Raw genomic sequence first — 15,489 nt, 5'->3', positions numbered from 1 at the left:
TGTATCAGAGACAGACATTCCCTGTCCTGGGACGTGCATTTTGGGCTGTTCTCCCCAGGAGCCTTGGTGATGGGCAAGGCCAGGCCCACGGCTCCACTGGCCTCCCACACACTCCCAACCCAGGACGCCGGGTGCAGGTGGTGGCTGTGTGCAGGAGGGAGTGGAGAAGACGTTTCCTCCATGGACAGGCAGGACCCTGCCGTGGAAGATTCCCCTGCACATCATCAAGCAAGGTGCCTACACGATGAAGCCAACTAGGCTGGAAAATGCCACCAAATGATACCTTTTGTCCCCAGAATAATTTGAAACCCACTGTACAATAAATGTCTTTGGGAAAAAAAATCAAACAAAATGGCAGAAAATGTTAGATTTCTCCTTACCATCAGGTTATTCTAAACAAAATGCCAATCTGCCTTTAACATCTAACTGATTTCCCTATACTCAAATAATATGTAGAAAGCAGTAAATTATGCCTCAAGTGGTATGCTTGAAATGGAATAGTGTCATGATACACAAAACCTTAGAACATCAATTTTCTGAACCAAAAGTTAAGGATTTCACAGCAAACGTCTCTCTGCCTCTTCCTGTCAATACATAGGGGCTTAAAAGTCTTTTCGTGTTCTGTAGTGCTTTACTCATTAACCCCATGATTCATTCTCTCAAAAATCATCTCTTAGGACTCCACTATTGCCAGCCACAGACTTGGAGAAACAGATACCATTAGACACAGTCCCCGTCCTCCACAGAATCTGTCTGAAAAGTTCAGTCAAAAGGGACAAGTGTTAAAAAGAGGCTGATGGCCTGCAAGGCCAAACTCTAGGCTGCCTTTGAAGAAGAAACCCCCGCCCTTGAGAACCACAGTCAAACCCCTGCTGAGGTCACCTGGCTTGCCAGCCTTCTGCAGCCCCTTCCTCCCCTAAATCCAGGCCTCAAATACAATGCTTGTCCTTCCGTCACAGTGACCTTTCCAAAGCCTCCCAGCTTTTCTGGGAATTTCAGGAGAGCAGGATCGGAGATGTAGGGGTCATCTTGTACCCCTGGCTCCCAGCCAGCCTTGGCTTTAGATGGTGCAGGAGCTCACGAAGACAGAGCTTCCTGGGAGCTGGGAGATCTCCTCTGCTCCTCCTGCCCCCTGCCTGGGACAACCTCCCCACCTTGGCTGAGCTGGGGAGCACCTACTCCTCCTGTCTGACTCTCCACAGCTCAGCTCTGACAGCTCCGGCATCAGCATCCCACAGCTCATCTCTCAAAGGGCTCAGCAGGGACTGACTAAAATGCAAGCAACAGGGTCCCAGTGCTGGACAACCGAAGTGCACAGGATGGTAAGGAAAGGTATCAAGCCTGGCCCCATCTCTCCAAACACATCCCCAGGGAGGATGTGCAGCTTTACATACTTGCAGAAGTGCCCAGTAACCTCCTCCCCAGCAGCTACGCCTGTTCAAAGCTGCACCTCCGGGCACCTGCCCTGTGGCTCAGCCGTTCCCATCACCTCTCACGTACAGCCCCAGGGCCTGGGCTGGTGTTCCCACCTTGAGGAGGGGAGCAGGCATGGCAGCTCCGGCCCCTCCCCAGCCACCTGCTCAACATTCAAGTATCTGATCCAAAAGATGTTTACTAGTCGAGTTTCCAAGCATATGAGGTCAACAGGCACTGCCCCCATCAGATTTTCAGTAGAGGAAACCGTGAAAACAGAAGCAATGCCAAAAAAGTCAGAATGAATGAACTACAGTTGACCCTTGAACAACACTGGAGTTAGGGGCGTCCCCGAACAGTCGAAAATCCACATGTAATTTCTGACTCCCTCAAAACTTAATTACGAATAGCCTACGGTTGATGGGAAGCCTTACTGATCACATAAACAGTTGATAAACACACACAACGGAATCTACATGTATTTCACATATTCATGACATACCTACCTTTTCCTTAATTTTTTTTTTTCTTAAAAAAAAAGAAAGAGAGAGAGAGAGACTGGGTCTCACTGTATTGTCCAAGCTGGAGTGCAGTGGTGCAATCATAGTTCACTTCAGGCTCAACCTCCCAGGCTCAAGTGGTCTTCCTGCCTCAGCCCCCTAAGTAGCTGGGACTACAAGCATGGGCCACCACGCCGAGGTTTTTGCATTGTTAGTAGAGATGGGGTTTCACCACATTGCCCCGCTGGTCTCAAACTCCTGGCCTCAAGTGATCCTCCCGCCTTGTCCTTCCAAAGTGCTGAAATTATAGGCGTGACCCACCACACCTGGCCCTCTTTAATTTTTTCGATATTTTTATGCTATGTAGTTCATCTGCAAGTTTTTTCAAATTGTCACAAATCTCCAAAAAATTTCCCAAATATTTATTGAAAAATGTCCCCATATAAGTGGACTCACACAGTTCAGACCTGTGTTGTTCAAGGGTCCCCTGTATTTTGTTCATTTATTTAGCAAATGTGTCTTGAGCTTCCCCTTGTGCAAGGTGCCACGCTGGGCACTGTGAAGACACAAAGGTGAGTCACACGTGAACACCATTTTCAGTTTTCTGGAGGAAGAAAAACGTGTGAGTAACATAATGCAGAGGTTCCAGTCAGAGGACGGTGCGGGGAGTATGGCAAGTGTCAAGGACCAGCCATGATGGAACTACGGTGCATCTAGCTTAGGACCCTCCCTCTGAGGGCGGAACATCAGCTGAAACTACTAATGAGCTCTGCACAGATCTGGCACGAAGTTCGTGCCCAACAGATAATTACTGATCAAACCACTGAATCAGCGAATGAATCAACCAGTGAGTAAGTGGTGTCTATATCTTGGTTTTCAGAACATTGGATAAATTGTTCCCTAAAATCTCCACCAATCCAAAAAAGTTGTGATTCATACTTAACCAAATGTTGGACACCGTTGTAATACTTAATCTAAAAGCAGCACATTTTTAGTGAAGTCATTTGCTCAATGTCTGACTCCCAGACCGAGAGTGAACACAGCGGCAGAGGAAAGATGCAGAGGTGAACTTCCGTGTGAGTGAGGATGGCTACATTCCACCTGTACAGTGACGCCAGGCTCCACCTACAGCAAAGGCATTTTTTCAGATGGTATTGCTCAGTGTTCACGGACAGTAAAACGTGCCTGCTGGGACTGAGCCATCGAAAGCCAGACGGAAGGCGATGACTCACCTTGCCTCTCTCGGAACCACTTATTTCACAAAAATAGACTTGTGACATGGGAAGACATGCTTATTGCACACTGCTTCATAAACAGGAAGAGTGGTATTTCCCCAGACCTTCCACTATTGGCTCAGCAGCTGTACTGAGCATCAGCTGTATCGAGGGCAAACTCTTTAGCCTCGTTCAACAGAGCCCAGAGGAAGGTGGGGACAGCCCACAGGGTGATAGGACAGGAGGCCAGTAGGGCCACTTGGTCCCACAGAATAGCCTGATTGGTCTGTACCTGCATACCCTCCTGGCCGGAGATTCCCACACCCACATCTGCCACCTGGATCATGCTGACATCATTGGCTCCGTCACCTAGAAACAGCAAAGGCAGGAAGAATTGTTTGATTCTAGAAACAGCACAGGATCAAATCAATGTGCTAGATTTCCTTGGGGGTCCCCACTGAACTCAGTCCTGTGAAAGGGTCCTGGGGAAGATGGGGGAAAAAGGAGTAGAGCACCTACCCTGGGAGAATAGAGTTAAGCATTCAGAATAAGCCAGACACACCGGGAGATGTTTCAGAAAGCGGGCTAGAGCTGAGCCACCTGGGACGTGGTACCCGCTCTGCCGTGTCACTCTTACGCCAGTAAAGCCCTCATCCTACTGCCTGGCACAAGGAAAGATGCCATCATCATCTTCATCATCATTAGTTACCGAACTACACCAGCCAAGCAGCCAAGGCTACTCCCAGGTACGCTTCCCCGGGCAGTTTCTAAACTAAAGGAAGGAGGTTAAATTGAGCCCAGCATATTGTGGAGCTCTTTTCTTTTTTTTTGCCCATGGATTGCCACAGTATTAGCCATTGTGCTCACTTTGGGGCCCTCTAGGGGTGCAATAAAGGAGAACTTCTCGTCACGCTGTCAATTTTTTGATAGAAAATGTTTAGGAACACAGGTCACAGGTCAGAGCTCTGGAAACCTTCGGGGAAAGGAGAGCAGAGACATAAAGTCGTTATCACTGTGTGACGGTCACCATTCTTGGAACTGGACAGCAGAAGAGCCCAAATCAGGGCATACATCCCAAGTTGCACAAGTGAGAAAATGTGCAGATACACAAAGTTAGAGTGACTCATAGTGTGACTACAGGATGTCTCTTCCTTGTGATTTTCCTGTTCTTTATAATATTGAGACCAATATTAAGCGATCAGTCAATATATATCAAACTGGACTTCTCTGAAGTAATAGAAATCTGTACAGCTTTCCCCAGAATGTCCCATTTAAAATGAGATATGGCATGCAACAATACTCTATATTATAAACCACTGGGCACTAGGAGTAGGTCACATTGGTGCTTTAACGCATTCTTTCTTTCTTTCTTTTTTCTTTTGAGACAGGGTCTCACTCTGTCACCCAGGCTAGGTGGGAGAGTGCAGTGGCATGATCATGGCTCGCTGCAGCCTCAACCTCCTGGGCTCAAGTGATCCTCCCACTTCAGCCTCCTGAGTAGCTAGGACTCCAGGTGCATGCCACCACACCCAGCCAGGTTTTGTGTTTTTAGTAGAGATGGGGTTTCGCCCACCATGTTACCCCAGCTGTTTTTTTTTTTTTTTCTGAGACAGGGTCTCTTGCTCTATTGTCCAGGCTGGAGTGTAGTGGTGTGATCACGGTCCACTGCAGCCTTAACCTTCTGGGCTCAGGCGAGTCTCCTACCTCAGCCTCTCAAGTGGCTAAGACTGCAGGTAGGTGCCACCACACCCAGCTAATTTTTTTTTATTTTTTGTAGAGATGGGGTCTCACTGGTGTTGCCCAGGCTGGTCTCAAACTCCTGGGCTCAAGTGATCTTCCTGCCTTGGCCTCCCAAACTGTTGAGATTATGGGTGTGAGCCACGTGCCCAGCCATGCGCTAATGTTCTTACGGTCATTGCTTTCCCTTTTTCTTTTGAGATTCCATTTTGTGTTTCCTTTTCTTTTTAATCAGCCAAGGCTTTCCTTCCACTTCTTAAAGGAATACCAGACACCAGTGGCTACGTGGCTGAGCTGGGCACTGGCCAGGCCAGGAAAACATCATTCATGTCTTACTGTGGCCTTTCAGGGTTAACGTTGTCCTCGTGCTCCCAGGGAGGACACTGACGCTCAGAGGAGGAGGCTGGGATGGGGGCGGTGCAGGTCAGCCTGAAGACCGTTTCCAGCTCCTCAGGGAAACCTGAGGGCCACCCCAGGCACAGGAAGGCAAGGATGGCCTCAGGACAGGACGTGGCTGTTAGGCTCCCTGGGCCTTCTGAGCGCGTGCCCTGTGCCCACTCTCCTTAGCAGTTACAGGCCTCAGGGTGCGTAGGACAGGGTCCCCGTGACAACCGTGTTGTTCAGGCCAGTGCTCGCTCTCCTTACTCCCACCATGACCCAGGCTCAACAGCTGTCTCCTCTGGCCAGGTGAGGTGCCCACTGTGAACAGGCAGGTGGCAATCCCCATGTCAACAAGCAGTGGCTGTCACAGACCTTTTGCAGAAAATACAGCCAACACTGGCTGATGGATTGGTGAGGGTACTTTACTTCTGAGCCAATTCTCACCTAGGCTTCTATTTACAGGGAGATTCTATTTACAGTAGATTCTATTTACAGGGAGGTCCAGTTGTTGGCATGTGGGGGTCACTGCCACTGCTTCCTTCCTGGCCCTCACCAGGAGGTGGTGCTGCTGAGCCCCTGAACCTGTGCTAGAGACTCTGCCTGCCCAGAAGTGGGCAGAGAGGATGGCCTGGAAGGAGGCGAGTGGCCACCATCCCATCCCTGGAGAGGAGCAGACAGGGCTCTCCAGGTCAACAGTGTCTGTCAGGAAAAACTACCATGAGAGACACAGTCCTTTAATAACTAATATTATTAAATAACTGGTGAGCAGCGATGCATATCTGAGGATGGACTTATTTACTCAGAAGCCTGTCCCAGAACCATCAGCACAGCTGACGGGAGGCAGTGGGAATTCTGGTCACCAAGCCTCTGGACCCTTAGGTGTTACAAAGCCTTGGACACCCAGGGGCTCATGGTGACCAGAAGCAGCTGCAAAGGGCCTTCCTTCTAAGTTGGCCTGGGTAAGGCTGAGTGTGCAGTGCCTTCTGCTGTGGCCAGGACAGCCTGGGACAGGCAGGTCTCTAGTGTCCTGTCTCCAGAGAAACAGGGTAAGTGCCACCTTGTTGCCGTAAAGCAGCACTCTTGTTGCCGTAAAGCAGCACTGGATTACTGACCTTACAGCATGAACCTGTAACTCTGCTCCCCTCTTTTGTGGCTTTCCAATGTGAGCTTTACCTTCAGAAGATGCTGCCTGCTCTGTCGTGCTGGGTGTGATTTTACAGACAGAAGGAAAGGTGAGGAAATGTTTGCCCATTTCGTGGTGCAGCACGGAAGGGTAGAGGAAGTTGGGGTCGAGCCGGGAGGAGGCCGTCCGGCCAGCTGGGATACTTGCCTATGGCCAGGGTCATGGCCTTGAGCTTGCTCCGCACCAGCTTCACCACCATGCTCTTCTGCAGAGGCGTCGACCGGCAGCAGAGGACGGAGCGGCACTGCTTGGCAAGAAAGAGGAATTTGTCCTCCAGGTTTTTCTCGAGAGCGTAGGCCAGGCTTCTCCCATCGATCACGAGGCTGGGACTGCGGCCAGAGGCAGTGGACATGGAGGGTGGGCAGAGAGAGGAGAACCTCATGCTCACTTTGCCCTTGGTCTTCTCAGGGGCTCTCTGGAGGCCTCTGGACTGCACGTAGCGTAGGCACTGGTCTAGCAGGGCTGCACACGCCTCCTGAAAGGGACGTGAGAGGACAGCGCAGTTCCCTCAGAGTCATGCCACAAACATCCCTGCCCTGGCTCAACACCTCTGGAGCTGACATCTTTCCCTGGGCTGTAGTACCTGCCTGCCCAGAGGCCACCCTCCGGAAATTCAGCCAGAGAGGATGACTTTCCCCATAGAAGAGACTGAACTGGTTTAGGTTTCTCTAGGATCTTACTTGATCGCCCGTGATACAGTGCAGAGGTTGGAATGGACCATCTTCACTTTGGGAGGCTGGACTGTATATTGCAAAATTGCTGGATAGTTAGACTGAGGGCCCTCCATGTACTTCCTGATGGTTCTTGGAGGCCCTTACCTAACTCACCAAGGACCAACTGCAGGACACAGAGCTCTGCAAAAGGCTTTGTTATGATTAGCCCGTAAAGAAATGGAATTTTCAGTATTCTCCTTAAGTTCTCCAATTCAGCCAGGAAAAGAAAAAAAGTACAATTACAGAGGCTTTTAATAGGCAAACTTGATCTGGATTCCAGAAAGAGGAGGAACACCTATGGTGGTAGCAGCACTAGGGACCAGGGGCAGGAGCAGGAGGCACAGGAGGGTCCACAGTCTCCAGGGACAAACACGCTCCGGCGAGCCTGAGCAGCCCCCGATCCTCTGCAGACGGTGAGTCTGCTAACTCAGTGACCAGACACACCACGGAAATCCAGCTGCGTTCAACACACGCTTACTGAGGATCCTTTGTACTCAGAAAACGAAGCCGGACTAGAGAAAAGGAGACAGAAAAGACACAGTTACTGCCATAGGGGCAACAGAGAGTTGATGCACACACACTCATGACTGCAGCAAATCACCAGCCGGGATATGCGAAAGTGTGGAGATGGACAAGAGAGGGAGAGCTTTGCCTCCAAGGCGTGGGGTGGGATACGGCAGTAACTGGGGAAGGCCTGCAGGAGAATGCAGGATGCCATCACAGGAAGTACATGAGCTCCCTGGACTTGCACAACAGTGGAGACGACTCCTCCATCCCGAGCTCCCACTGACTGCAGCCGGCGTGCGGGCAGGATGCATGGGGTCACTACCGTGGAGCTCGGAGAGTGAGCAGCAGCTGAGGGACTGGGAGAGGAGACAAGTGTGCGAAGGACACTGACTGCGTGGTGGGTATGTCACTGTTACTCTGGTGGCCCCTGGCTTGGCCCAAGGCACCAGGGAACCTGGACGTGGGCCCCAGGGCAGGGACAGACAGAGCTCCAGGAGACACCTTCTGGCTCTGGCTTGAGGAGTGAAAAGGAGGTTCCCAATGCTCTGAGAAGATGAGGAAGTCTGCAGTTTTATTTATTCTTTTTCCTCTATTATTTTAAACCCAGTCCCAGGCAATTTTGCTACCGTGGCTGTGCAGGAATGGCAGTGGCAGAGCCGTCTGCTGCCGCAGACTCCAAGGGAGCTGGATCCTCCTTTCCATCACAGCCTGTGGTGCTCTGTCTTCTACTCTGCCCCCACTTGGTGCTGGACACAGGGGAGAGGCAGGAAATACGGGAAGAAGAGGGTGATGCACTCCACCTTTCCTGCCAGAAGACTGAAAAGGGGATTCCTGGGGAACCAGAAGGCACTGGAAAAATTGTAAAGGAGAAGCCTGGCTAACTGACCCCATAATGTTGTTTATGAATTCCTGGCCTCACCCATAACAAAGCCTTTGAGAGGCAAACTCTGCAACAGACTGCCACCCAAGTTCCAAGGTGACCTCTGGAGGGCAAAAATGCAAGACTAAGTCTTATAAACACATCTGCCTTTGAAACCAACACCCAGAGCTCACAGCCCAAACCCCACAGGGTTGATCACCTGCTTAACAAAATCCACATTCTCCGTAGAAATTAAAAATGGCCAGTGACATAACATAATATTCAAAATGCCCATGATACAATCCAAAACTTCTTAGCACACAAAACCAGGAAAATCTTAACTCTGTGGAAAAAGACAATCCACAGAAGCCAACGTCAAGATGACACAGATATTGACATTATCAACAAAGACTAAAACAGCCATTATCCAAATGTTCCAAGAAGTAAGATTGAATGTGCTGGAAATGAACAGAAAGAAAGTCTTGGCCAAAAAGAAGGAAGATATTTCGGAAAATCAAATAGAAATTTTAGACAGAAATAATTAACTGAAATAAAAAGCTCACTGGATTCTAAATCATCTATGTAGATACTCTGCCCTCAAGAAGAAAACTGTAACTCCACACTCTTTTTTTTTTTTTTTTTTTTTTTTTTTTTTGAGACGGAGTCTCGCTCTGCCGCCCAGGCTGGAGTGCAGTGGCCGGATCTCGGCTCACTGCAAGCTCCGCCTCCCGGGTTCACGCCATTCTCCTGCCTCAGCCTTCCGAGTAGCTGGGACTACAGGCGCCCGCCACCGCGCCCGGCTAGTTTTTTGTATTTTTTAGTAGAGACGGGGTTTCACCATGTTAGCCAGGATGGTCTCGATCTCCTGACCTCGTGATCCGCCCGTCTCGGCCTCCCAAAGTGCTGGGATTACAGGCTTGAGCCACCGCGCCCGGCCAACTCCACACTCTTAACTGTGAGCTGTGCACAGTGACTTCCTTCAGAAGAATTCAGTATGGAAGAGGCAAAGAGCACAGTGAATAAACCCGACAATCACAAGGTCAAGCTGTATATTGCTTGGTGTTGATAGTGGCATGGTGTTGATAGCATGTACCCTCGACAGGATATGATGAAAATGGCACTTGGTCTCTGTGGCTGTCCTCCCTAAAACCCTTAGCTCCACTTCAGTGATAAGAAAAACATCAGACAAATCCCAATATAGGGGCCTTCTACAAAATACCTGGCCAACGCTCTTCAAAATGGTCAAAATGATTAAAAGTAAAGAAAGTTTCCAGAAGTGTCACCGCCAAGAAGAGTGTAAGGAGGCATGATGACTGAATAAATGTAATGTGGTGTTCTGGATGGGACCCCAGAACAGGAAAAGGACACTAGGTAAAAACCAAGGCAATGTATGGACTTTAGAAAGTAATAATGTATCAGCATTGCTTCTTGATGTGATAAATGTACTAGGCTAATGCGAGATGAGGAACAGAATAAATTACATATGGCAGATATGAGAAATAACTCTGTACTCTCCTCACAGTGTTTCTCTAAATCTGAAACAATTCTATATATAGACTTTATTTTTAAAAACTCTCTGGATGGGCTCAATGGCAGAATAAAGATGACCAAGGAAACAGCCAGTGAAGATCCGCTTCTACTTAATGAATAGCAAATATGTTTTCTCTTCCTTAAGATTTTCTTTTCCCTAGCTTACTTTATTGTAAGAAGACAGCATATAATACATACAATATACAAAATAGGTGGTAATTGACATTTATGTTATCAGTAAGGCTTCTGGTCAACAGTAGGCTATGAGTAGTTAAGTTCTGGGGGAGTCAAAAGTTATATGTGGATTTTTGACCACACAGAGGAACTGGTATCCCTAATCCCTATGCGTCCAAGGGAAAACTGTACCATAAACAGATGGAAAATAAAAATTTAAAAATACTATTTACAAAACCTCCAAAAACATTGTACAGATGGTCCCTGATTTACAATGGTTCAACTTACAAATTTTCAACTTTTGGATGGGTTTATTGGGGGTATTAAATACATTTTCAACTTATGACGTTTTTGACCTATGATGGGTTGACTGGGACATAACCCTGTCATAAGTTGAGGAGCATTGGTGCTTGGGTATGTATCTAACAAAACATGTATGCGATGTGTATGCTGTAAACTATAAAATGCTGATAAAAGAAATAAAAGGAGACTTAAAAAATGTAGAGATATACCAACTGTGCAGAATGGAAGATCAACATAATAAAAACATCAATGCTTCCCAAATTGGTTCATAAATTTAACAAAATTCAAATAAAAGTTCCAGCAGGAATTTCTGTATGGGAAAATTAATTTAAAATTCATACATGAAGGCAAACAAGATGACTAGCCAAAACAATTTTGAAATGGAATAAAGTTGGAGGAATAACACTACCAATTTTTAAGACTTATAAAAAACTACAGTAATCAAACTACTACAATGAATCAATACACACGGTATTGGTGAAGGGACAGACAAACAAATCAATGGAACAGAACAGAAAGTCTAGAAACAGACCCACACAAATATAACTAATTGATTTTTGACAAAGACGCTTGCAACCAAAAAAAGACGCTTTCAACAAATGGTACTGGAGGAACTGGGCAGTCACATGTGGAAAGACGAAGTCTAAGCTAACCCTCATACCTTTCATGAAATGTGATCCAAAATGGACTGCATCTATAGACAAGATGTTAACGTGTAATGCTTTTAGAATAAAACATAGGAGAAAATATTCATAATTAGGCACATCTAAGACATGACACCACATGCATGATCCATACAATTTAAAAAAAAAAAAAAAAGAGGAATCAGACCAGGCACAGTGGCTCAAGCCTGTAATCTCAGCCGAGGCAGGATGATCACTTGAGTTCAGGATTTCAACAACAGCCTGGGCAACAAGGGGACACCCCCTCTTCCCATCTCTTAAAAAAATAAAAAAATTGGCCAGGTATGCTTGTGCCCGCCTGTGGTCCTAGCTACTCAGGATGCTGAGGCAGGAGGATCCCTTGAGCCCAGGAGATTGAGGCTGTAGTGAGTCACGATGGCGCCACTGCACTCCGGCCTGGGTAACAGAGTGAGACCTCATCTCCAAAAAAATAAAATAATAAAATAAAATTAAATCTAAAAAGAATAACAATTTATCAAAACTAAAAGCTTTTGTGAAAGACAATATTAAAAAAATAAGACAGGGATGAAATATATGCAAATCACATAGCTGACAAAGGACTTGCATACAGAAAACACAAGGAATTCTCAAAACTGAACCTTAAGAAAACAACTCAATTAGAAAATGGAAAAATACTTGACTAGACAATTCATCTAAAAGGATATATGAATGGAAAATAAGCACATGAAAAGATGTTCAACTTCATTAGACACTAGTGAAATGCAAATTAAAACCATCACAAGATACCATTACACACCCATTAGAGGGGCTAGCAGAAGAAAATCAATGTCAATGTGCAGTGCTGGAAGAGATACTGAGCGAAATAGTACAGCACTTTGAAAAGCAGGCTGGTGTCTGCTGATGGTGCAGCTGTGGACCTAAGAGGGGCTGGGGGGACTCTTAAGTGTGGTCCCAGAGAGGCTGTGGTGGCCTTGGCCACACTGGGGAGGAGCAGATCAGCCACAACAAGACGGTTCCCTGCTCCATTCAAGAAGCCTGAAAGCCAGCGCAAGAAGTTTTGAGTGGGAACTCCTGTGAGGACTCAGAGCCCAGACCAGGGCAGTATATGAGGCAGCTATTCCCCACAGCCTTGGGGATTTAAACAGACAAATCCGACTGGATAAGGAAGTCCTCAGTGCCTGCGATGGTCCTGAGGTGGTCAGTGCTAAATGGACCACTGTCCTGGCTCCACTGTAGAAGCACATGGGACCTCACGAGAAAGTTCTCTGATGACTTGGACAGTATGTCAGGAGAAAGCAGGCTGAACTTCGTATTAATAAAGTCCACATGTGCATTCCTTTGGTACTAAGAATTCCAGCAAACTTCACCTCTTCCAAGGCAGTAACATGCACGTCCTAAACCTGAACGCAGAGGGTGAGGTCCTTCTCACAGCAGCTGCCAGGAATGAGAGTCTCTGCCAAGGGGACCACGATGAACATGGACCACCCCAGGGGAAGGAAGCAGAGCCACTTGAAACCCACCTACCTGGGACGTGGCGTTCAGGGTGATGACCTCCTCGTCGTGGTCCAGCAGTTTGCAGGCATACGCAATGTTGACGGCAGTTTCTTGTTTGTCACCAGTGAGAACCCAAATCTGCAGGCCCGCTTGACGCAATTTAGAAATAGTTTCAGGGACTCCATCCTGCAGGCGGTCTTCAATCCCAGTGGCACCTGGTCAAATGCACAGCAGTGTGAGCGAACCCGCTTCTCACGTGCGCCCCCAATCCTGCTGGGGTGCAAATGGCATGCACCAGATACACCGAAGGCAGGCACTGGTACAGTCCCTGTTGCCTGGGCCTTGCCTGGGGCTGGGCTGCCAGTTGCCTGCCATGCAGTGACAGGAAGTCCTTTGTGGGACCATTTCAGGACAGTGGTGGACGCTTTTGACTGCTCTTTCGATGTGACTCAGTCCAGAGTGCGTAGGAGTAACTGTGAGTCACTGAGTATAATTGTATGTACTTACACCAAAGTACCTCGACTTATCTCTAACTTGTAACTTTACAGATAACCTGAAAGCAAAGCGTATGGGAAGGTGTTGGGAATGACGATTATTTGGAGGGATAAAAATACAGCCTTAAAAATTGCCCATCCCATACAAAGCTTCTGGTGAATGAAATTCAGAATGTCCAGTCTCAACAATGCTTGTTACTAGTCACTATAGAAACAGGCTTCACAGGCAAGCCCATTATGTCTTGAAACCAAGATTATCTTAAATATGCTTTTTCCACAAACATAGAGAAGTCGAGAGGCGGGTTTTGCCTTTTTGATCTCAGTATGTTGGGAAAAATCTACTATTGACTGCAGAAATGTGCTTGGGCCTGCCTTGGGTTTTGTTTTGGTGTTTTTTTTAATCTGTTTACATCTTGGTGAGATGGTTTCTGTCTTCCCCGCTCTGGAAGTAAGCTGCAGCCCCCAGGCCCCGGGTTCCAGCCCTGACTGAGGCTCCTTTACTGCTCGACACCATGCTGTGCCCTGTGCTGGGATGCTGCTATGGACTGAGCGTTTGTGTCCCCCAGATCCATAGGAGGAAGCACTAATCCCCAATGTGATAGTATTAGGATGTGGGGCCTGCAGGAGGTAATTAAGTTCAGATGAGGTCATGAGGATGGGGCTCCCACGATGGGATCAATGTCCTTATAAAAAGATGCACTGGGGCTGGGTGCGGTGGCTCACGCCTGTCATCCCAGCACTTCTGGAGGCCGAGGGGGGTGGGTCACTTGAGGTCAGGAGTTCCAGAACAACTTGGTCAACATGGTGAAACCCCCTCTCTACTAAAAATACAAAAATTAGCTGGGCGTGGTAGTGGGTGCCTGTAATCCCAGCTGCTTGGGAGGCTGAGGCAGAATTGCTTGAACCCAGGAGGTGGAGGTTGCAGTGAGCTGAGATCACACCACTGCACTCCAGCCTGGGACACAGAGCAAGACTCTGTCTTAATCAATCAATCAATCAATCAATCGGCATTGGAGAGGTGATTTCTCAATCTCCCCATCGTGTGAGGACGCCACAAGGAGGCAGCCGCCTGCAAACCAGGAGGAGATCCCTCACCAGACATTGCAAGCTGTCACAGCCTTATCTTGGACTTTCACCCTCCAAAACTGTGAGAAGTAAATGTCTGTGGCTTAAGCCCCCAGTCTGTGGTATTGTGTGACAGCAGCACAAATGAACTAAGCCGCCCTTACCCCTTCTTCTAGAATGACGGGATGGCAGGCATGGGGAGGGGAAGGCGGAACTGGCTCATCCTGAGGGTCACTTGCACTGTGACAGGTTTCTTCATGTCTGGGGAGGGCAGAGGGATGGTCTTGCCTTCCTCTGTGTGTTCGCAGTAATTCATTCATACTTAATGATAGTAATAGTGATTACAGAGTAAGCCTAATAATGGCTAACCTTGATGGATTACTGACAATTTGCCAGGATAACGCTTCCACTACAGTGCTTGAAACATAACCCAGGCAGTTCCCCACTCTTCTGTAAATGGCAACTTCCGGCCGCAAGGATCTTGTGCGTCCCACCTTCGTATCCCAGCTGCCCAGCTAGAGTCCCTCAGTTAAACGTCTGCCAAGAAAGAAAGCAGGGAAGGCTTTGCCGGAAACTCCCATTCGGAGGGTGTCTGTTGTTTCACAGGGAAAAGCTAACACCTTGAAAACAGAACTTCTTAGTTCAGGAGCTAATTGGTCAAACTCATGGGCCTCCCACTGGGTCACCCCACAACCCTCACCTTTATAAGGTGTGAGCCTGAGTCAGGTGCAGACTAGCATTGAACTGAAAAACGGAGTTATGGGAAGGACCCCCACCTTGGCATGAAACACGGCAGAGGAAAGAGTGTCTGCAGGGAGCAGCCTTTCAAGATGATTTGGGGCACGGTGGCTTTCTTCAGCTTTCCAAGGTACTTGTTCGTGATATAATTTATGTGACTCTGAGTCAATGCCACTGTCTTTATGACCTGACCCTTGGGAGGGCCTGGCATTTCTGAGTATCATAACACAGGAGTTGGTAGTGTGCAGGGCCCAGCGTCACTGTGCTTGGTGCCACACGGCTTTGAACGGGAGGGGAAAGGATTTCACCAACAAGGAAGTTTTAGACATTTAGAGAAACTAGCAAGGACGCCAGGGAAAATGAGCAAGACAGTGTCCTTTGAATTTAGGTTCCTGCCCAGAGCATTAAGAAAAAGAAAATTTCAAGAGCATGGAGAGCATGGAGATCTTTCTGCCAAAGATAGTTATGTATGGTTCTCTGATGCTATTTAAGATAAGCACCTGGGCCTGGTGCAGGGGTGCACACCTGTAATCCCAGCAC

The 15,489-nt window shown here is 47.9% G+C and overlaps 1 protein-coding gene across 1 annotated transcript in view; it reads right to left on the bottom strand.

Moving 5' to 3' along the window:
* The window catches only part of ATP10A (ATPase phospholipid transporting 10A (putative)), a 186,271-nt gene that overhangs the window by 9,418 nt on the left and 161,364 nt on the right, over positions 1–15,489 (bottom strand). The window contains exons 14-16 of the mRNA XM_025390833.1: positions 12,683–12,867; positions 6,576–6,903; positions 3,420–3,496 (exon numbers count right to left, since the gene is read on the bottom strand). Of these exons, the coding sequence (XP_025246618.1) occupies positions 3,420–3,496; positions 6,576–6,903; positions 12,683–12,867 (590 nt within the window). The remainder of the gene's footprint in view (positions 1–3,419; positions 3,497–6,575; positions 6,904–12,682; positions 12,868–15,489) is intronic.

The sequence above is a fragment of the Theropithecus gelada genome, chromosome 7a (genome assembly GCF_003255815.1).
Source record: "Theropithecus gelada isolate Dixy chromosome 7a, Tgel_1.0, whole genome shotgun sequence".
Classification (NCBI taxonomy): Eukaryota; Metazoa; Chordata; class Mammalia; order Primates; family Cercopithecidae; genus Theropithecus; species Theropithecus gelada.
The sequence above is the reverse complement of the archived record's forward strand: the minus strand, read 5'-3'. Positions and strand labels throughout refer to the sequence as shown.